General features: G+C 35.9%; 1 protein-coding gene and 1 long non-coding RNA gene across 16 annotated transcripts; one reads left to right on the forward strand and one right to left on the reverse strand.

Moving 5' to 3' along the window:
* Positions 1-9,234: 9,234 nt before the first annotated feature.
* LOC145108068 (glyoxysomal fatty acid beta-oxidation multifunctional protein MFP-a-like) lies at positions 9,235-13,967 on the reverse strand. Of its 14 annotated transcripts, XR_013708413.1 has the most exons (10): positions 12,867-13,967; positions 12,698-12,784; positions 12,482-12,573; positions 11,949-12,014; positions 11,793-11,867; positions 11,583-11,650; positions 11,424-11,505; positions 10,618-11,067; positions 9,443-9,846; positions 9,235-9,370 (listed from the first exon to the last, which is right to left on the reverse strand). XR_013708413.1 is itself a non-coding variant. In XM_079045466.1 (7 exons), the coding sequence occupies exons 5-7, from the start codon at positions 11,863-11,865 to the stop codon at positions 11,449-11,451; spliced, it is 231 nt and encodes a 76-aa protein (XP_078901592.1). In that variant the 5' UTR covers positions 11,866-11,867; positions 11,949-12,014; positions 12,482-12,573; positions 12,698-12,784; positions 12,867-13,955; the 3' UTR covers positions 11,348-11,448. The 14 variants fall into 14 exon arrangements, 7 of the variants coding, with proteins under 7 accessions (XP_078901352.1, XP_078901592.1, XP_078901470.1 ...); XR_013708387.1 differs by having other exon boundaries at positions 9,235-11,067; positions 12,867-13,947; XR_013708417.1 differs by lacking the exons at positions 9,235-9,370; positions 9,443-9,846; positions 10,618-11,067 and having other exon boundaries at positions 11,348-11,505; positions 12,867-13,258; positions 13,351-13,954.
* A 3,759-nt stretch (positions 13,968-17,726) lies between these two features.
* LOC145108666 (uncharacterized) lies at positions 17,727-20,458 on the forward strand. 2 transcript variants are annotated; one of them, XR_013708506.1, is made up of 4 exons: positions 17,727-17,946; positions 18,933-19,060; positions 19,146-19,531; positions 20,187-20,458. It is a non-coding gene; the product is annotated as an uncharacterized LOC145108666 (long non-coding RNA). The 2 variants fall into 2 exon arrangements; XR_013708479.1 differs by having other exon boundaries at positions 19,146-20,458.
* The last annotated feature ends 1,689 nt before the right edge of the window (positions 20,459-22,147 follow it).

Below are 22,147 nucleotides of genomic sequence, written 5' to 3' on the forward strand. Positions count from 1 at the left end.
AGCAATTACCTAGCAAGGAAAAACATAAACGGGAAGAGATCGAAGATGAATCGATTACATGAAGGCGTTATGCAATTACCACACTCCCCTACCCCGTCAAGTCGATTTAATCTAATGAAATGATTTGGAAGATGTCCTGATGATATTTCAGGTGGTGTGATCTTTTGGTGTTTTAGTATGTGATTTCGAGTTTCTTCCCCACCGTTTACACTTCGTTTCTCATGTTTTGTTTTGATTCAGGTACCTTATATATATATATATATATATATATATATATATATATATATATATATATATATATAATGTAAAACCATGACATACAAAGTATGTCATAAAACTATGTCAAAAATCATGTCGTGCAAAATATATATCGTAAATGTCTGTCATAATTACAAAAATGTTACGAATTACGACATACAAAGTCAGTCTTAATAATGCAAAATAAGATATCATACATATACAAAAATACATTCCATTACACAAACCGTAGTGTCAAATACAATACAATGCACTACAAAAAAATGGATGAAATATATCAAAGAAAATAAGTTAATGTTTCAATAACTTATGTGACTTACACTTCAATCATCTACTTCAATTGTGTATCAACATTTACACACCCTAGAGAATCAAGCTATATGCAACTTGTTTGCATGCCTATGTGCTGCTAGCACCCAATGGTCACTGTAAAAACACAAATACGAAATTATCAAATTTAGTAGTAAACTAGAACCTTATAGAATTTCATGGCTAAAAGGTAAATGGGTATTATTTTATGGTCATTTTTTATATAAATCCATATTTATAGAAATTTCCCATTTGATAGTGACAAAATAAATGTATATTGCTTTACCCGAATCATCATTATTAATTTCCTATATTAGATGATGATGGTGAGATAAATATAGTGTAAATCCATACTTACTTGAGCTAAGCTGATTGCACGCACCACACCCCCTTTTGTCTGTATAAAATCCTTTTTGTAGTTTATTCCTTTTCAAAATCTTTTTTAGAAACTTATTTTCTTTCAAAAGATTATCAATTCCTCGGTTTGAGTTCAGATATACCCGAGAGTGTGCCTAAATCCCTCAAACCAAGGTTCTGATACCAACTTGTAACATCCCAAAATTTCAAGGTAAAAATTTCATTTTTAATACAATCAAAACACCCATTTATCTTTTACTCAACCATTTAGAAGTATTTCAAAATAAAACAATCATAAGAGTACAATCCCAAAATCACAATGTTGCGGAAAAACATGGGTGTATGCGCTGCGATCAAGCCGGGCCCTTCCCTTTTGAACCGGAAGTACCTGAAACCATAAACAATAAACCGTAAGCACAAAGCTTAGTGAGTTCCCCAAAATACCGCATACCATACATACAATAGAGAATGTTATGTGCCAGCCATAGTCTTGCTATTATGCCACGAGCCATATCATGGTCTTTCCTTGCTAAGTCGGGGCCAAAACCTTAGGTCTTACAGAAAAGCCAATATCCACCTCTTGGTCTTCCATGAAAGCATCACAAATACAACAAGCATACAATCTACAACTAACAATCTACTTAACTGCTAGGGTCCAAACCCTAACTTTGCATACAGATTTTCCAGGAGCCACCTTCGGGTCTTTCATACAATGCCAAGGGATACCTCTTGGTCCTCCAACAATACATAAGTCAATGGGCCGGCATTGGTGCCTTCGACCCATAGTACAGTGAGGAGACTCAGCTCAGACTGTTGAAACCCACAAATAAATCTCTGGCTGTAGATCCGCTAAAATCCTCGAGCTATCAATCACAAAATAACATCCAATTAATAATCGGATCCCGACTCACACTAAGAGTCCAAATTAGGGTAAAATACATTTTTACCCTTTTCGAACTTGGCCCAAGGCCAAGACCCAATCCAATTATCCAAAAAGCCCAAATTCTAAAATAATCACCCAAAGCCAAAATATGGCCCAATTTTCCAAATTGGGCCCAATCCCTTTCATGGGCCTTCACCCAAGAAAGTCCAATAAAATCTCAACTGCCTAACAATAGAATTCTGATGGCCAAATAAGGCCCAAGATAATCAAAGTCCAACATGGCCCAAAACCGAGAGCCCAAAAAGACCGAAGCCCAATCTGCTGAGTACGCGGGGGGTACTCAGCTCGTACGCCCAGTGTACATACTTGAGGGGTTGTACGCGCAGCGTACCTACTTGTATGACCAACGTACTCCACCAACTTAACCAATTTCCCATATTCAGCTCTTAATCGATTAAGACTTCATCCCAAACTCATATCTGACTTCCTTAAGGTGGTTTATCACATAAAGTTGTCAACTTTACGTGCATGCATGGCTTAATGGGGCTTTAGAGCTCAAAAGAGCTTAATAAATAACTTAACACATGCATGAGATCCAAAACCACCATAAAGTTTGCACCTTTATACCTAAGAAACCCTTAATATGTCCAGATCTATAAGGATAAGCTCCAAAAACGACCTTAGCTCACAATCACCAACCAAAGGGACCAAAATGACCAAAAACAAGCCCAGAAATAGATCAATGAAATGAGATGACAAGCTTTGAACTTTATACCTCAAAAACCATGAAATGAAGGTGCTAAAGCTGGATCTTAAAGCTCTCCTCCAAAGAATAAGTCGTCCAGCATTTTCTTCTACTACTTCAAGATGCACAACACACACCAAAAGCTTCACAAGAGCTCAAAAAGCACCACATAAGGCTAAGGAACGAATTAGGGTTTTCAAGGGTATGGAGGCTGGTTAAACAAAGCCAAAAGAGGCTATCTTGTGCTTTATATAGGGTACAAGACCTAAAATTAGGGTTCTAAACTTGCTCACGTACGCTAAGAGTACTCCACGTACGCCCAACGTACGTGGATGAGCTCCGCGACCACCTTCGGCTAGTATGTCTAACGTACAAGGAGTATGCCCAACGTACTCCAACTTTCCTAAAGTTGGCAATTCATCCCCCCAGGGATCAATTCTGCAAACACTATACCCCAAAGGGTCTAAGCCGAAATATACAATAAATCGAGTGTTACAACTCTCCCCCACTTAAATTAGATTTCATTCTCGAAATCATTCCTTACCATCATTGGCACGCCAAACAGCCTGAGCAACAACAACCACACCCATATCGAGTGTTACAACTCTCCCCCACTTAAATTAGATTTCATTCTCGAAATCATTCCTTACCATCCTTGGCACGCCAAACAGCCTGAGCAACATAACCACACCCATATCATACAACAGCCTTCCCAAAGACAACCGACCCCAACCCTAGCAGGGCTCTCCAATCCTGATGATGAACGAATCCTTTCTCAGCCTAAATTAATCCCCTGTAGAATAACCACTTCTATTACCTGACATCTGAAATCTCGAATTGGTCTGACTCCCCGACAGACCGTCCATACTAAACCACTACCAGGTCAATTCTACTTTGAATTCCAAACTAAAGAAAACACTTCCAACCCTTGATTATCTTGTTGCTTCTACTGGGAACAAAACCACTGATCACTCATTGCTGCAGAACACTTTTACTTGACAGAAGACTTAGGTGTTGTTTTTTTTTTTGAAGCGAAAATTCTTGAAGTCTGCGGACCATCTCTGCAAACCTCTGCAGCAGAAGAGGTGGACCAAACGGTTGCAGCTTGTAATAAGAATCTTGTTTGTTTTTTAACATCTGCAGGCTACTGCAAAAAATTGAAATTTAAATAAACTGATTTTATAAAATTAAAATAGCTTTACAACACCAAAATTTTAATAATTGAAGTTTTACAACATTGAAATAAAATTCATTACATTTTCTATAAAAACATTTAATACTATTTACAAATTAAATGAAGTAACATTAAAATTACATTGTTTTAGCTAACTAATGTCATTTTGAGTTGCTTTAAATTGCTCTTGATTTAGAATTTCTTTACAAAAGCTTGATTCAAGACTTGGAACAACATTTTTTTTACTCCAGTTTGCCTTTGATTCACCTACTCCACAATACAAATTTGATTTCAAAGAGCATAAATACATCACATTTTTAACGACATAATTCTGATTACAAGCAAAAAAATTCATATTTTTACATTTTTATAAAGAAATTACAAAGATGTGCCAATAGCTTCGTAATAGGCACAAACAAATACCATTTGACCATTTGCATTTGTTACTAGAGATGTGCCAAGTAAGATCAAATGAAATGCAATTAAGTTAAACTCCAATATTCTCTCAAGCATTTCATCGAACACCTGTAGTGCACAACTTGTTTCCCTCTTAAATTACTACCAAAAGATGTATACAAATCCACCCAACTCAAGAACTTACAATACGTTCATTCCTATTGGCTGTTTTATGCAAATTTGTAAAATCGTAACAATTTTATGGAAAGTTTTCATGTTAAACCAATATGCTTTGTTAGTTGCCATCATTTTTATGAACTCCTAAGGTTACTTCACGTAGAAGTTGATTATTGTAACAAGTTAAGAGATAAGTAAACATATTTTATTGTTTGACTAATTACCTTGCCTACTTTTGTCCCATTAGTTTGCTTATACGTCCTTAATACAAAATAGATTATTCCTTGAATACTCCCATTTTCTATCACTATTAGCCCAGGTCAACTTTTACATTACTAATTTCTAACCCAGAGACTCGTGATCATTGTCAAATTTATCAAGACCCTGAAACAACACCTATATATTTCAGCAAATTAGAAACACCATTTCAGCAAATCAGAAATCAAAAATCGACTTTAGAAACCAGGAGCATAAAATCGATAATAGCACATCTATATCAGAAATCAAGGAAAAAAAACTACATGCCGATTTCACAAGGAAGATGCCGACGAGAAGAACTGAGACAGCGACGACGAGGTTCCCTGTGAGCAGTGACGGCGATGGTCTGTGAGTGGCAATGATGGGTTGAGAAGGAAGAACGACAAGGAAGGAAGAACGATGGGAGTTGTTTTTTGATGAGCGGCCTTTTTTTTCTTCTTCCAATGCCCCGTCTTTTTCAGGTTTAGATTAGAATGGGCTAGAAGAGACGAGCTCAATGTTGTATGGGGCAGAGGACGGGCATAGATTTTTTAATTATAAGCCTTCTAAAAAGCAAATTGCTGCAAAATTGAAAGTGTTGCGCGTGTGCTGCGCCACGCAGCAATCAGCGGTCTGAAGAGCTTTTTTACAAAAAACAAACAACCCCTTAGATAATCCTTCGAGTAGAAGACTCATCCCTGCAACGGTTAGAATCAAACGAGAGCTGCGCAACAGGGTCGAATCGATTACTCTGAGATTATTTAATCCAAGCCGCAAGTGACTTAGCATATACTCCGAATAACAAGCGACTCCACACACGATTCCCAAATCACTAATATCTCCTCGGATCATCAAGTTGCCCCCTAGTTGCTTTCCAAAATCAGTCGAGACCTCCCTGGTCCCAACTCACCTGCCGAATAACCGATTCACCGGATTTCCACCCATTTGATGCGAAAATTAGTCGTCCACGCGGCTTCCGAACGAAGGCCTCATTTGACAAGAATTGACCTAGCTATCTCGCCACTATGGCTCCAACAATCTTCCTGATTCTACCGATCATAACTAATCGTCAAACCTGACGCCACCAAATCCAATGCTAGAAGTGAATGCTACATGACCAACTGTAGTCTTATATCACAACCGGCCTCATACAACCCACCACTTCCTTAATCTCAAGAATGTTGTGGCCTTCCCACACTCTCACAACCTGACCTACCCCGGTCTAATCCCACTTGAATAAATCCACAAGCCAAATCAAAGATTTGTCATGCCCTCAGAGCTACTCAAGAACCGGTGAATGCTACACGTCACCCCCGCAGACTTACATCACTCTTATCTATCTGCCTACCTAGTGAATGTTACGGCTACCCCGCAGTCTTACATCACTCCTATACCACCTGCCAATCTAGTGAATGCTACGGCGACCCCGCAGTCTTACAACACTCCTATCTTGCCATGGCCACCGACCATGGTCTTACCACTCATCTACCAATCCATCCAGGATCATCCTGAGTCGAACACACATCTGACTATACCCCAATCAGGTATTCGGGTCATGCTTCGAACCCCAAAGCCTTAATCAGACAAGAACAGGCAGAGAGGCTCTGACACAACCCTCAAACTGGATCCATATGTATTCCTGTTATCCATCACAAAGAAGACGCCAACCAGCTGTTGGAAGTTTCCTGAACTCTCATCTTACACAATCTTTAATTCAGACGGCCATCAGAGTTGTCTTCCCTCCCGACTAGGATGTGAAACTCATCCAAGTTTCACTTCTGATTCAGTTTCCGGAAATATGAACGATTCTCCCCCACTTAGATTTGTCGAAGCTCTCCCAACCTACATAATTTGATGGATTCCCAACCCATCTTACCTCCTTATAATTTGAACCACCGACGACTTGTGCTTACCAATACTAGTGTTCAATCACTAGCCAATTCCAATGACCGCACAATTCTTGAAATCTGGATGAACACTCCTCAAAATCTCAGCAAGTTCAACAACCCCAATCGCTTCCCATGATACAACCCAAATCCTTAAGTCCTTTATGTTGATGTCAAGGACCATAACCCTTGAGATAAATAAATTGCCCTGGTACTTCCAATGACCAACCAAGCTCATGCATCTGCCACCACCATCTTCTTGATACCGCTCCTTCCCTAGCAACGGTAGTGATTGAACCCAAAGGTTCTTCCATAGACGACCGCCGATCCTTCCATCTCAAATGCTAACACAACTGAACTCCGACTTCATTGGAGAACTACCCACTAATCCGACTATAGACCTTCCAATCGATACCCCTGAATTGACCCATCAAAGAACCGGAACAACAACCGAAGCAATTGAAACCCTCTCAGCAAGATACGACCCACTACTGACTCATGGCATGCAAAATGGCATATAACAATTCTTGATGATATAACCCAGACAATAACAGGTAACTAAACCAAATATAATGCTTACCCAAACCAATACAAAATTCCAAAGCGATATCAATACTGATAATAATCAAGAAGAAAGCAAAAGATAACATACCCGCAATAGCACATGCTGGAACCCTGGCCTCTCATGACTGACACTACAATGCTCGGTTCCTTCCCTACCCTCACGACCATCAGTGATCCTCAAGGTAACCGGAACAGGTGCACTCACTGCTCCGCCCCTCAACATCGGACAGTCGGCCTTCTTGTGGTGCACTTGGTTGGATTGAAAACATAACGGGATTGTCCCCTGAGGACAATCCCGACTAATAATGACCAACCCTTCCACACTTGTAGCAGCCCATGCCCCTAGAACGACAAACCCCATCGTGCTGCTTCCCACACGTGTTGCACTGATCTCGGCCCTGCTGGCCCCTCAATCGCTGATCTGAAGTCTTAGGTCTCTTTGAAGGACCCTCGAATGCCTACACAAGCTCTGGCTCCCTCTTCCCCAAGTGATCCAAATCGATCTCCCGCTCTCAGGCTCTAGAAATCATATCATTCATGGTCTTGCACCCTGAAATACTCATGAACTCCCTGATCTCATCCCTCAGCATATCATGATACCTTAACTTCTTCTTTTCCTCATCCGTTGTATACTGCGGAACCAATAAATCCCTCTCCCGGAACTTGGCAGTGATCTCTGCCACAGTCTTTGTAGTCTGACGAAGATCCTGAAACTCCTTTTCCAACTGCTGTACCTCAATAGCTGGTGCGAACTCATCCCTAAACCGAGTCACAAACTCATCCCAAGTTATCGTATCCAGGACCTCGCCTCCCAGGGTGAAGTCTACCTCCTCCCACCAATCTCGAGCTCTGCCTTTTAGAAGACAGGAAGAAAATCTAACATTCGACCCCTCATGGAAGAAACTCGTCCAAAAAGCGTTAGCCATATCTGCTAACCACCTCCTACTGGCAATGGGGTCCTTCTCCCCAAAGAACTCGGGAGCTCCACAAGCATGAAACTCACGGAAGGAAAGGGTGCGAGCCCCAACAATCGCCAAAACATCAGCACGGAACGCTCCCAGACGCTCATCCAAAATCTCCAAAATTCTCTCATTGACCGTACCAAAGATCACAGCAGTCTGCTCCACAATACTGCGGGTAATGTCCGACGAGATGAACTCCCGCATCTGCTCGCTAATCGGCTCAATACCTGCACCTGAGCCGGAACCATAACCTGAACCTCCTTCCTGAGTGCTCATTACTAACTAAAAAACAACATGAAAATGATCAGATTATACTCAAGAATCCTCATCCCACAGGCTTCCTAGATTCTCCGAAACTCTCCCAGATTCGAGTATGGATCATGTGCTTTCAGTAGTACGAGCCCAATACTACCTTCCCCACCTATCCATACTTTCCTCAAGAATCATCCCAAATCCTCTAAGTCGCCTTCTCAAACTGATACTCCAAATCGCTAAACAGCGCAACTAAACCCACTGAAGCACTTCATAGGCTTTTTCTAGGTTCCCAACCTCACCCTGCCGTCAACTATTGAAGAGCTCCTAATAATGTCAGTTAACTACTTCATGAATACAATCACATGCAACAAAGCTTAGATAATCCGTCAAGTAATAGACTCATCCCTACAACGGTTAGACTCAAATGAGAGCTGCGCAATAGTGTCAAATCCATTACTCTGAGATTATTCAACCTTTGTCACATGTGACTTAACATATTCACTTAATAACTAACTCACATCACTTAAAAGTTCCACAAAGCATAAACCAAGCAGCATTATGGCACAAAAAATCTAACCAATGTGCCAACTAATTAAGCCATTCTATCCAATTATCTAAAAACCATACTAGCATGCAATCCCACGGCTCAACAATCAGGCATATAAAGGCATCTTTCCTACCATGAAATCCTGAGCAGATCCTTAGCCCTAACCTAGCATGCGATTCTCATAACATATAATCATAAGAGACATGTATGGGTATTCTGGGAATCACTTACTTAAGCTCGGCTGATTGCACGCACCACACCCCCTTTTGTCTATATAAAATCCTTTTTTGTAGTTTATTCCTTTTTCAAAATCTTTTTTGTAGAAACTCATTTTCTTTCAAAAGATTATCAATTCCTCAGTTTGAGTTCAGACATACCCGAGAGTGTGCCTAAATCCCTCAAACCAAGGCTCTGATACCAACTTGTAACATCCCAAATTTCAAGGTAAAAATTTCATTTTTAATACAATAAAAACACCCATTTTTCTTTTACTCAACCATTTAGAAGTATTTCATAATAAAACAGTTATCAGAGTACAATCCCAAAATTACAATGTTGCGGAAAAACATGGTGTACTCGCTGCAATCAAGCCGGGCCCTTTCCTTTTGAACCGGAAGTACCTGAAACCATAAACAATAAATTGTAAGCACAAAGTTTAGTGAGTTCTCCAAAATACCGCATACCATACATACAATAGAGAATGCTATGTGCCATCCATAGTCTTGCCATTATGTCAAGAGCCATATCATGGTCTTTCCTTGCCAAGTTGGGGCCAAAACCCTAGTTCTTACAGACAAGTGCCAAGAGCCACCTCCTTGTCTTCTATGCAAGCATCACAAAGACAACAAGCATACAATCTACAACTAACAAGCTACTTAACTGCTAGGGTCTGAACCCTGGTCTTGCATACAGATTTTCCAGGAGCCACCGCAGGGTCTTTCATACAATGTCAAGGGTCACCCCTTGGTCTTCCAACAATACATAAGCCAATGGGCCGACATTGGTGTCTTCAACCCATAGTACAGTGAGGAGACTCACTCAAACTGTTGAAACCCACAGATAAATCTCTGGTTGTCGATCGGCTAAAATCCCTGCCCTATCAATCACAAAATAACATCTAATTAATAATTGGATCCCGACTCACACTAAGAGGTCAAATTATGGTAAAATACCTTTTTACCCTTTTCGAACTTGGCCCAAGGCCAAGGCCCAATCCAATTGTCCAAAAAGTCCAAATTCTAAAATAATCACCCAAAGCCCAAATATGGCCCAATTTTCCAAATTGGGCCCAATCCCTTTCATGGGCCTTCACCCAAGAAAGTCCAATAAAATCTCAACAACCTAACAATAGAATTCCGATGGCCCAAAAGGCCCAAGACAACCAAAGTCCAACATGGCCCAAAACCGAGAGCCCAAAAAGACTGAAGCCTAATCTGCTGAGTACGCGGGGCGTACTGAGCTCGTACGCTCAGAGTACACGCAGGGCTTGTACGCGCAGCGTACTCCACCAACTTGGTGTACTTCCCATATTCACTTTTTAATCGATTAAGACTTCACCCCAAACTCAGATCTGACTTCCTTAAGGTGGTTTATCATATAAAGTTGCCAACTTTACGTGCATTCATGGCTTAATGGGAATTTAGAGCTTAAAAGAGCTTAATAAATGACTTAACACTTGCATGAGATCCAAAACCACCATAAAGTTTGCACCTTTATGCCTAAGAAACCCTTAATATGTCCAGATCTACAAGGATAAGCTCCAAAAAGCGACGTTAGCTCACAATCATCAACCAAAGGGACCAAAATTACCAAAAAAAAGCCAAGAAAGAGATCTATGAAATGAGATGACAAGCTTTGAACTTTATACCTCAAAAGCCACGAAATGAAGGTGCTAAAGTTGGATCTCAAGGATCTCCACCAAAGAATGAGTCTTCAAGCTTCTTCTTCTACCACTTCAAGATGCACAGCACCCACCAAAAGCTTCACACGAGCTCAAAAGCACCCCACAAGGCTAAGGAACGAATTAGGGTTTTCAAGGGTATGGAGGTTGGTTAAACAAGGCCAAAAGAGGCTATCTTATGCTTTATATAGGGTACAAGCCCTAAAATTAGGGTTTTAAACTTGCTCATGTACGCTAAGCGTACTCCACGTACGCCCAGCGTACATGGATGAGCTCTGCGACCACCTTTGGCTAATACGCCCTGCGTACTCCAACTTTCCTGAAGTTGGCAATTCAGCCCCCCAGGGACCAATTCTGCAAACAATACACCCCAAAGGGTCTAATTCGAAATGTACAATAAATCGAGTGTTACATAGACTGCAAGAAATAAGAATATACGAACATCATTTTAAGGGCCTTTGCAAGACCAACAAGCTTTGGAAGCCTTTGAGTTCTTGAAATAAAATCAAAATCACAAGTCAAAAAATTATAAAAATCCCTACACTAATGATAAGTAGGTAAAAGGTAAATCTTAACCAAACTTTAGCAAAAGATTTTACATTTTTTCTTGAAACTACACTATAACAGATGATCCTTTGTCGATATTATATAGAATACCCTCCACTAAAAATACTTACAGAATCATGCAATTGATAACTAGCAAGAAAAATGATAACATTATTTAAAATTAAGCAAAAATTTACATAATGTTGCATTTATTTATAGTTGTATACCTCCAAATCCAGGAATAACACCGAGCTACAATTTAGGAAAACCTAACTGAGTAGTAGAAAAAACAATTCTAGCATGGAAAGCCTGAAAATAAAATAAAGAACACTTCACAAAATATCATTAATAAAAAAGTAAAAACAGCCAGAAAAAGTAAAACATACCATAGCAACTTCCAATCCCCCACTTAAAGCAAGCTCATCAACAGCATCAACAGACAGTTTTCTTGCAGCTGAAACCAACACCAACATTTTAATATATATATATATATATATATATATATATATATATATATATATATATATATATATATATATATATATATATATATATAAAATTACCTTTATGAGGGGTACCGTGGTAATTGAACATACCTTCAAGGGTATCAGATAGAATATCAATTGATACTTGATACATAAGCATGTTTTGATGTTGCTCATGTGTCATAGCTGTAAAGAACAAAACACAAATGGAAATTTAAGAAATTTAGCAAAAATATGGATAGAATGTACGTCAAACACTATGCATACCTTTTCCTTCATGAACTCCACCAAAAGCATTAATGTCAAAACCACAAGAAAATTTTCCTTTTGCGCCTGTTTCAGATCTTGTAAATTGTTAACAATTATATAATGCTTAAAAATACTTAATTTATACATAAGACTTTCTAAAAGAATAAAAAAAATTGTCTATAGCAACGATTGCCCTCAAATCAAGTCTTCGTAAGGCTTGGTCAAAAGAGTATTGGAAATAAAAAAGATAGGAGAATTTCAAAATAATTAATAGATGATAAGATATTAATGAAAATACATAAAACACACTATGGTCAAAAGCCATGCCAATATTCTCATGTCTCAAAAAAATCACCTACCATGGATAAGTTTATTGATGGAAAATGTTTTCTAGAAACCTGATTATATATACTCATCTATTTTTCCAAAATTATCCTATGCTTGTATATATTTGTCTCTCTATTTTATCTACCAAGGGAATTGCAAACGAAAAGCATGATCATAATTTCCCACGTATTTGATAATTATTAAAGAAGTTCTCAGATTTTGACCTAATTGAAGTATGATGATAATAACCCAAATAACTTAATGTTCGAAATCCATAATTGCATAGTATTTCCTCAGTAAATGTGCCTGTTGATCCCTACAAATATTCCAAATATATACACCAGTATTATATGATAAAATCAACAGTACATCTAATTTGAATTGGAGAAATTGTCAAAGTTAGATGGTTAATCATCGAAGATTACTACCAACAATGATACCTTTCCTTTTGTGCCTTCAACATGGATTATCTTCATCTTTGAAATTGACTACTCCAAATCCAGAATCCATAAGAAATATCAGGTTGCCTTAAATCAAGAGTGCTAATAAGTAAAAACACTACTTGCATATTCCAAAACAAAGTATGTGTTAGAGGTAACTAATATCCACCTTAATGAAATTGAAGACTATCTCAAATCTAGCCCTGCTATTGCTCATATCAATATGAGTTTTCTGAGTAATCAGAGATGAAAAAGTGTCTCTTGTTTCATCACAAACTGAGACACTACTAGATTCACTGGATCCACATTCAAAAATCTTCACCAACACCACTTAGTAAAACATTTAGTAACAACTCAAACGTTCATATCATTTTAAATCTAAAACTTGTGAAATTGACAAAGTGTGGGATTGAAAACTCGTCTTGATTTGTGAATTCATCAATTGAATACAAGTACTCAAATTGCACCTGATTGAAATACGAACAAATGTAGGATAGAGAGGGAGAGCGAGAGAGAATACTCTGTGACATGTTTGATTAGGCTCTGCCGACCTTCAAAAACCTGGGTTTAGAACAGAGTGATACGATCCAACTAGTGTTAGTGGATGAAAAGAAGTAAAAGAAGTGAATATAGGGACAACGAGGTCACAACACGATTCAATGTAAAAGCAACAAAGAAGATGGCGTGACCGGTGGCTGCAGTGGCGTGTCGACGATTGGTGAACAATGACGAAAATGGTGATAAAGTGTTTCACGATCTGGTTAGGGCGGACGATGACTGAAGTAGTGATGGTGGTTGTTGGACTTTTTGGGGCCAACGGTATTGAATGGAGGAGGGAGAGGCGGAGTAATGTGGTGGTGGCGGTTGGACTTTCAGGGTCGGTCGTCGACGGTCGGGAGGTTTCTGGCATATATGGTTGGATATCACGTAGGTATAGAATGGGTAGGTGTGCGTGTTGGGTTTAGACCCAACTTTTTTTTAAATATATAAATAAAAGACAATCGATAAAATAAAGATAGGAGATTTTTCTTGTAATAGAGTTAAAATAAAGATAGGAGTTGCTGAACTTAGAAACATAAAGTGATAAAGCAAGAAAGGAAATTAGAAGAGTAGAGAGGAAACAAGAATTTTTTCTGATGAATCCAACAATTTGTTATTTGTTCGTTGCCCCCACAGCCCAAGTCGCACATCGATTATAAACCATTGATTTGTGATTGTTTACAAAAGGAAGATGGGAGATAATTTATTATGTTTCTATAATTCAAGGATGAGACATAGTTGTGCGGCATTGTTTAGTTCTTCAATGGCTGCTACTTCTCAGATATCCAAAAAAAATTGAGATTAGGTATTCTATAAAGGGTTTATAATTATATCATTGGGGGACTTTAATGGATTTTTGGGCTTTGGTTACTTGGGACTTTAATGGGTTGTTGGGTTTGGGTTACTTTACTCAATACTATAAAGTGTTAAAAATTAGAAACACTTTGATAATATATCTAATGGAGTTATTTATTTGATTAATTTTGATTATCATATATTCAATAAGTTATTTGAATCTAATTATATATGTAAGTTATTTGTTTTACTTTAAAGAGTTTCTGGTAAGTAATTCAATTATGTCATTTATTGTTGTTTTTAATTTGTTTTAAGTTAATAAATTTGTTATTAAAGAGTATTTCTTTTGTCAAAAATAAAGTTTGGAGTTTTATTGTGTATTTCAGTTATGTAATCATTAATTAATAACATAGATCAATGTTTTTCAAAATTATAAATAAACTTACTTGTCGACCGTAGAAAAAAATCGTTCTTCCGAAGAGTATTTATGTTAGTTTCTCGTTGGTTAGAATCTTTGATGAACGACATAAGAACATTTTATATTAATTGTCTTTTTTACATATTTGATATATAATAACTTAAATCGAATTAAACTTGGTATATGTCTTTTTTTTGAAGTTTTATTTTTGGCCCCCTAGTTTTAGTGTTCGTGTTCCGTCCCTGGTATTGCAATGGGAATCTAAGCATTTTATTACCGTATGCATTGCAATTCAGGACTGACTTTCATCAAGTAATTAATTATTTAACGTTTGATAATAATTGATATAAAAACTAAATAGTTAGCTTATTTAATTTTTTACATATGATATCGTCCTGATCTTGCATGAAATTGATGACACAAAGGTGCAATGCTGATGATATTAAGCTCTCTTTACCAACTTTAAACTAATGTGAAACCTTCTTAGCTTAACATTTTATCCGGGGGCGGAGTCAGGATTTTAGGATAAAGGGGGCTCACATCATGATAAGATAATAGAGTCTATAATGTAACATCATAAAATTTAAGATCGGGTTCTTAAACTAATCAATTAAATAAATGAAAAATGATTTATATAGTTAAATCATCAAGGGATAATCATATCATTAGTTGATATGAAGTTTGGAAAGTTATAAATGAAAATAGTAACATTTTAAAGTTAAAAGGGTAAAAGTGTCAAATTTACGAAGTTAATTGACCAAAGGGTTGACTCGGTTAGTGGAAAGGACTACTAAATTCATATAATGGATGGAGGAGGAGTAAGTATGTTAACCTTTTATATTGATGTTAAAATAATTGAAGTAAATCAAAATTTGAAAAAAAGTTGTAAAGTTGAGGGACTAGTTTCGACAAATAGAAAACTCTGTGACTAGTGTTAACATAGTCATTTGACTAATCAGACAAAATGAATTATTTTGGGGTCAAAGTGTGAAAGATGTAAGTTTCCTTTTATTTATTGATCAAATGGTGTTAAATATGAGAACAAGGAAGGTTAGGGGTCATTTATGCCAATTGTCGAAAGTAGTCACTAGTTAGATGGGGTTCTCTTCATTTGAAGAGAGGGGAAACGAGATTGAGTGAAAGGAACAAGGAAATGGCGATTTATATGACACAAAGGAAGATTTAGAGTAGTTATTGAGGAATCAAGCTAGGAATTGAAGATATGAAGCAACATCAAGCTTGAGAGGTATAATTTCTCATCCTCTAACTCTATATTTCGAATTCAAGGTTTGGGGAAAGCCCCAATGTCGAAATTAGTTTGATTCATTGATTAGGGTTTTGGTTTCTAACCTCCCTTGAGTTTATTTTGGTGGTTCCAATCTCAAACCAATCATTCCATTGATGGTCTTGATGATTTGGGTGAAAACCCTCATGAACCCTAGAAAATCCAAATTGAGAATATGTTAATTGTAATGAAATGAGATTAGATTCTATGACCTAGATGATATTTGATAGCAACAAATCCAATTAGAAGGCTCAAATTCATTAATGATGGTAGAATCAAGCATAAAGATGGGTTTTAGATGGTTATGTGAGAAATTGTGATGAATACAATGAAATTCTTTGAATATGAGCATTTGATGAGTATATGATACTCATAATCATGATTTGATACTAACAATATGATTTGAATGCAATAACATGAAGGATTGGGTGGTCTATAGTTGAATTTATGGAATAATTGGCCATAAGGGCATTTTGGGAAATCTATTGATAATTTCATAATGAATATCATATAAGAAGTGAATGATATTCATGAACATGAAATTGACACTCAAGAGGTGATAGTGAAACATAAACATGAAGGAATGTTAGCAAATATGCATCTCTAGTGATTGTTATAACGCAAGGGCAATTTTGGAACATGGAATAGAATTGAGAATTCCATAGTTAGATTGGGCATTTCCAATGAGATTAATGGGGGTTTTATATGCTTGACAACATTTATTTGAGTGTTCAATAAGTTGGGAACAAACCTTGTGAGCTTTGGAATGTTCAAGTGAAAAATGGACTAGTTTACTCTTCTTCTAAACACTTGAGGATCATCATGATCTTAAGGTTTCAATGAACACTTAATGGATTAAGTGGAGTGTTTTAAGATGATAAAACACCTCCTAAACATGTGTGAGAACCTATACAAATGGTACAAAGTGATTTGCAAAAGGGTCTTCAAGAACTATGCAAAGTATAGTGTTATATTGAGAAAAAACAAGTTTTGTGTGTGTACAGACAAGGAAACACGACCCGTGTTAATGCAGGCTTAATTAACACGGCTCGTGTAATCCCCTGATTTGGAGATTTTTTTGTTTTCTTCATAACTTTTGCATACGGACTCGGATTTACGCACGATTTTCGCTACATTCATATTTTTGCATGAGGAATGATTTGAAACAATAAAATTTAGTATTTGAACCTTTGAGGGGTATTTTGGTCATTTTAATGACTTATGTCCATATATGGTGTAGGTAGTGTTTGAAGAGGATTAATCTAGGGAAAGGAACTAGAAGAGAATTAGCTAACCTACGTGTGATTGAGGTGAGTACATGTTGGCATTTTCCCCACTTTGGGGAACATGACAAAATGATTTTTATAATAATGAAATACTAATGTTTTGATATATGAAACGTTTTGAAGTAAAAGTGTTAAATGCTTTTGGAGATAATGTTTTGAAAGAATGCCTTGAAGGCAAAAATGTTTTTGAAATCAAAGAACGTTTTAGAAGAACAAATATTTTGATAATGTGTTTGAAATGTTTTGAAACGAGTATTATGATACTAATGTTTGGTATGTGTAAATCATGGAAATTAATGACAAGAAATGTAAAGTAATGAAAAGGAATGGAAAGTAATGAAATGAAAACTGCCCGGGCCATGATACCTTGTGAGAGGCACCGGAGGAATCTATCGGGGTGGCGCCTCCCCTTCGCGAGATCACTACAAACTAAATGACATTTAATGGCACACTTTTTTTAGTGGCATAATTTTTTTGTGCCACTATATTGTGCTTTTAATGGCACATTCTAAATGTTACTATAAAATTTAATGGATTTAGTGGCACTTAATAGTTTATGTTACTAAAAGTCACATTTATCAGTGACAAACTAGACTAAAAGTTTTATATTATTTATTTTAATTTAACATTTATTTCTTTTATGCCACTAAAACTATAAAAATAATTGATTTTTTTTTTTTTTCCCCACAGGTGGTTTTCATTTGCATTTACTTTCACCTAGGGCTAATTAAGAGGGAGAATATTCACAGAAACACCAAGAGAGAAATACGTTCTGAACTTCATCGTCATCGGTGCTCTAAACCTAAACACCATAACCGCACCTTCAGGTCGTCACCTTCGTTGCTGTCCGTTTTCCCCGTCTTCCTTACCCACCAAAGCCGCCGCATTTGCTTTATTCTCCTCACCGTGTTTTTTGTTCAATCAGGTAATCCCTCACGCCTCTTCTTCCTCCTTCTTTGTGTTCTCCTCAATATTTTCCTTTTATTTTGATCGACATTATTGATGCTAGATTCATACAGGTTTTAAGTGATTTCATATACGATTTCGATAAAAATCAGTAATCATGGCATTTGTATGGTTCTAATTTTCACTTTTGTTGATACTTTGAAATTGAATTATTGTGATTATAATGTGGTATTTTATTTTTCATATACAAAATCTAGTTCAGTTACATCATACCTAGTTCGAATTAGGAATTTATTCATATAATGGATGAATTCTACATGAATTGGTCTTAAGGACTCTCGATAATTGCTCAGTGAATGATAAACCATGATCGTTTCCAATTGAGGATATATTTTTTTTCCAATGAGTGCTGATTGGATAATGAAACAATGTGGTTTGGAACTTGTATTGAGTGGGATTTCATTTAAGCACTCAAGGTGTTTGTTAAAATTCCTGAGTGAGTTGTAGTCCTGGTTGGTTTTAGTGATCAAGTGATTTTGTATAGTTCTCGAGTTCCTCTTTTGCTAGTTATTACAAAGATTGTTAAACAAATATTTTCTTGATTTGTTTTCTTGCTAATAGGAGGAAGTTTATGATGACCCTTCTTCAGAGTTTGAACAAAATTATCGTTATTTCGTTTCTTTCATTGAAAATGGTTTTATTGGTTAATTTTTATAACCAAATCATGATTTTACCCCTGTTGTTGGATGTTTCGCTCTTCCTAAATCTTATGCAGTTTCATTTGGATAAAGATGATAAAAGTAAGTTTATTTTGTGCAATTTCCATTCCATCACTTCTTTAATTTGGTTTTATAAGTTTTTCCACTTTGGCTCCTTATTATAATGCTGCAATCTGCTCTTGATCGCCTTGGTTAGTGAGTTTTTTCACATTTGTTTGTGTTGGTTTTGTTTATCATATAACTTCTAGTCTATTGACTAACTTTTTATTTTGTCTCAATTTTGTAGCCTATTTGCAGATCGATTATCCAATGTTATTTGAACTTAGCAATCCTTCTTCTAGTAAAGCTTCTCATTATGGTGTGCTTGAATTTGTTGCAGACGAGGGTTTGATATAGATATAGATTCCATACTGGGTATGCGATATTATTCATTCTTTTATATATTAACTTGAAAAATATTACATATCCAATTCTTTGTTTTGATTTTTTTTCATCTTAGATGATGGAGAACATGCTGCTACCAGAAGGAGATATCGTAAATCTGAAGAATGCTAGTTACTCAAAGGAGTTATGTGGAACTTCAGCCTGACACTATGGATTTTCTTTATATATCCAACCCAAAAGCCATGTTAGTGTTTTATGGTACTGTATGTCCTTGCATTTAATCTTTTTTTTTTTTATATTATATGGACTTACTTTTAATATTTTATCTAGTTTTGAATTCCCAGCTTAGAGATGTCAATGTCATCCATGGTGGTCTGTAACAAATTTTATATTTATATAGTTGAGAGTTGAGACAGATTGTGAGGTTGATTTTGCACCACCTCTCGAGTCGCGACTACAAAGAACCTAAAAGACCTGTTAAATCTAAGACACCACCAGAAGGTCTGTTTTCTCTTATTCTTCTTTTACATTTTTCATTCATTATCTTTTATTAAATGGTCCCTATGGCAGTATATGTTACATAAATGGTCTCCATGACAGAAACTATTATATAAATGGTCCTTGTATCAATATACTGTTACATAAATGGTCCCTATGGCAAAATATGTTTCATAAACAATCCATGTTGCAAAATTTGTTAAATAAATGGTCTTGTGGAAGAATCTGTTACATAATTGGTCTTTTTGGCATAAACTACTGCATAAATGGTCCTTGTGGCAGGATACTATTACATAAATGGTCCATATTGCAGAAACTGTTACATAAATCATTGCTAGAAAACATGTCCTCACTCTCAAATTCATATATATAAATAAGTTGGTTGGGACTAGGCCCAAGTTGTTATCAAATAACCATACAAATTCTTGTCATTGTTATGTAAATTTGGATTTTATTTTCGTTTTATGACCAATTATTAGTTTTTTGCTTCAAAATTTTAGTGAAGCAATCGATTTAACTCTAAAAATTCCTATCAGTCAAGGTAATATATTGGTATTTAAATGGTTTGTGGTAGGATAGTTTTCATGGAAGAGCTTTATTTAATGCATAGTTTCTTGGAGCCTAATGTACATCATTTATATTAGTTGCAAATATGCAGGTCATGCCAATATAGTTGGACAAAGTGCTCTCTGTAACTTTTTTCCTGTTTTATTAAAGAGGTAACATTAAAAAATTCCAAAATTATATTTTTTTCTTCATGGCAGCTCATCAGGTGAGTGAAAGTCATCATAACAATGGTATGTACTTTCAACTAGGATAGCCAAGTGATTCATGATACTTTTTGTGTGTTGAGATTATTAGTGTATTTAGTTCGACAGTTTAATGTTTTAAGTAATTACTAGCAAAAAATTTTAGAATTATTAATCCTCATGGAAGATATTTTGTTGTAAATATTGAGAATATTATGTAAGACAAGTTAAGTTTTAATTTAGATAATATTTTTGTGTTTTACATTTTTTATCTTAATTGTTTGTTATTATTTTATATTACATCTAAATTTTAAAAAAATAGGACCTAATTTTTAAATATAGATGTTTTATGATAAAGAAAAGCTAAAAGCATAAAAATTGCTTTTATTTTAACAATTATATAGTGGCATAAAAAAGTGTCACAAAAACCAAAAGTGTTATAGTGGCATAAAAAAATGCCACTAAAACCTAAAAGTTCTATAGTGGCATAAAAAAAATGTCACTAAAACCTAAAAGTGCTGCAGCGGCGCAACAAAAAAATATCGCTAAAAGCCTTTAGTGGGAGCGCTTCTAGCGACACTTTTTGTTTGTGCCACTGATTGCCAATGGAGTCTTTAGTGACATTTTTTTTGTTTTCAGTGACACTTTTTTTGTGCCACTAAACGTCGTTTTATTTGTAGTGGATAGATGTCCTAATGGAAGTGATGCCTTGGTGGATTGATTTGTTCTTTCCACCTTGGTCTAGACTTGGGAGTGGTTCTTTTATTGGACGTAGATCCTAAGTATAAAAATGACAACGGTTTAATACCGGAATTAGCCCTTAATGATAAAAGAAAATGAAATATGGAAATATGGATTTTGAAATGAAATGAAATGATATTGATGACATGTATGAAATGAGTTTTCCCTTGAAATGCTTGAAAATGTTTTGTGGTCTAAAACTATGTTTTGCAAAGAAGAAATGTTTTTGGTAAAAATGTGAAATGTTTTGGGTCATAAACCCACGTAGCTCACGAGACATTATTGTCTTACGTATCTTTTTTTAATGTCATGTATCTCATGTTACATTTTAAGGAGAGAGGATGATAGATGGAAGTTAGAAGCCAAGTTATAGAGAATGGAGTGGAACGTTATAAGTTCCTTATTATTTTGTATTGATGTAATTCTTATTTGCTTGCTATGAATTTATTGATGCTTAATGGTAACACCCAATGTTTTAATTTATAAAGGTTTTTGTGGGACCAGTTTTTGTTAAATGTGAGTTAATACCCGAATGTTTTTAAAACCATAGCATGAAAATGTTTTGAAAAATTTGGGGTGTTACATATAAATTATTTGTAAACAATGGGATGAGATCGAAGTTGTGCCTTGATTGACAATGAAACACTCGATCTTTGCCACATCTAACTTTATTTCTATTTATTAAACATTACTACGGTAAAATGGATCTGATCTGACTCGTCTAATAAGTTTTTTATTAAAAAGAAAACGAGAAAAACAAAACGAAGCATCCCTTTTCAAATAATATTCCAACTTCCAAAAATTCTTAAGTTTGCTTGTTGAAAACTAATCTTATAACCGTTAGGACCACTAGGATTGAACATATACTTTTATTTTTGACGTTGGTATGGTCCACATTTAATATATAATTGTTTAATCACATCACATTGGTTATTTGGAAAACTTAAGATTGAAAGTTTTCTTATGGATCATGAATAAAAAAACTAATTTTATCTTTTATAAATTTAGATATAAATTTTTTCATGTTACGATGTTCAACATCAATTGCCTCTTTGATATTACTATTCCTCTGAGGCCGTGGGATTATATTGTTAACATATTTCCTAATATTATCATCAAATATGGTTCA

Source organism: Lactuca virosa, chromosome 1, assembly GCF_052849685.1.
Source record: "Lactuca virosa cultivar CGN04683 chromosome 1, Lactuca_virosa_CGN04683_v6, whole genome shotgun sequence".
Classification (NCBI taxonomy): Eukaryota; Viridiplantae; Streptophyta; class Magnoliopsida; order Asterales; family Asteraceae; genus Lactuca; species Lactuca virosa.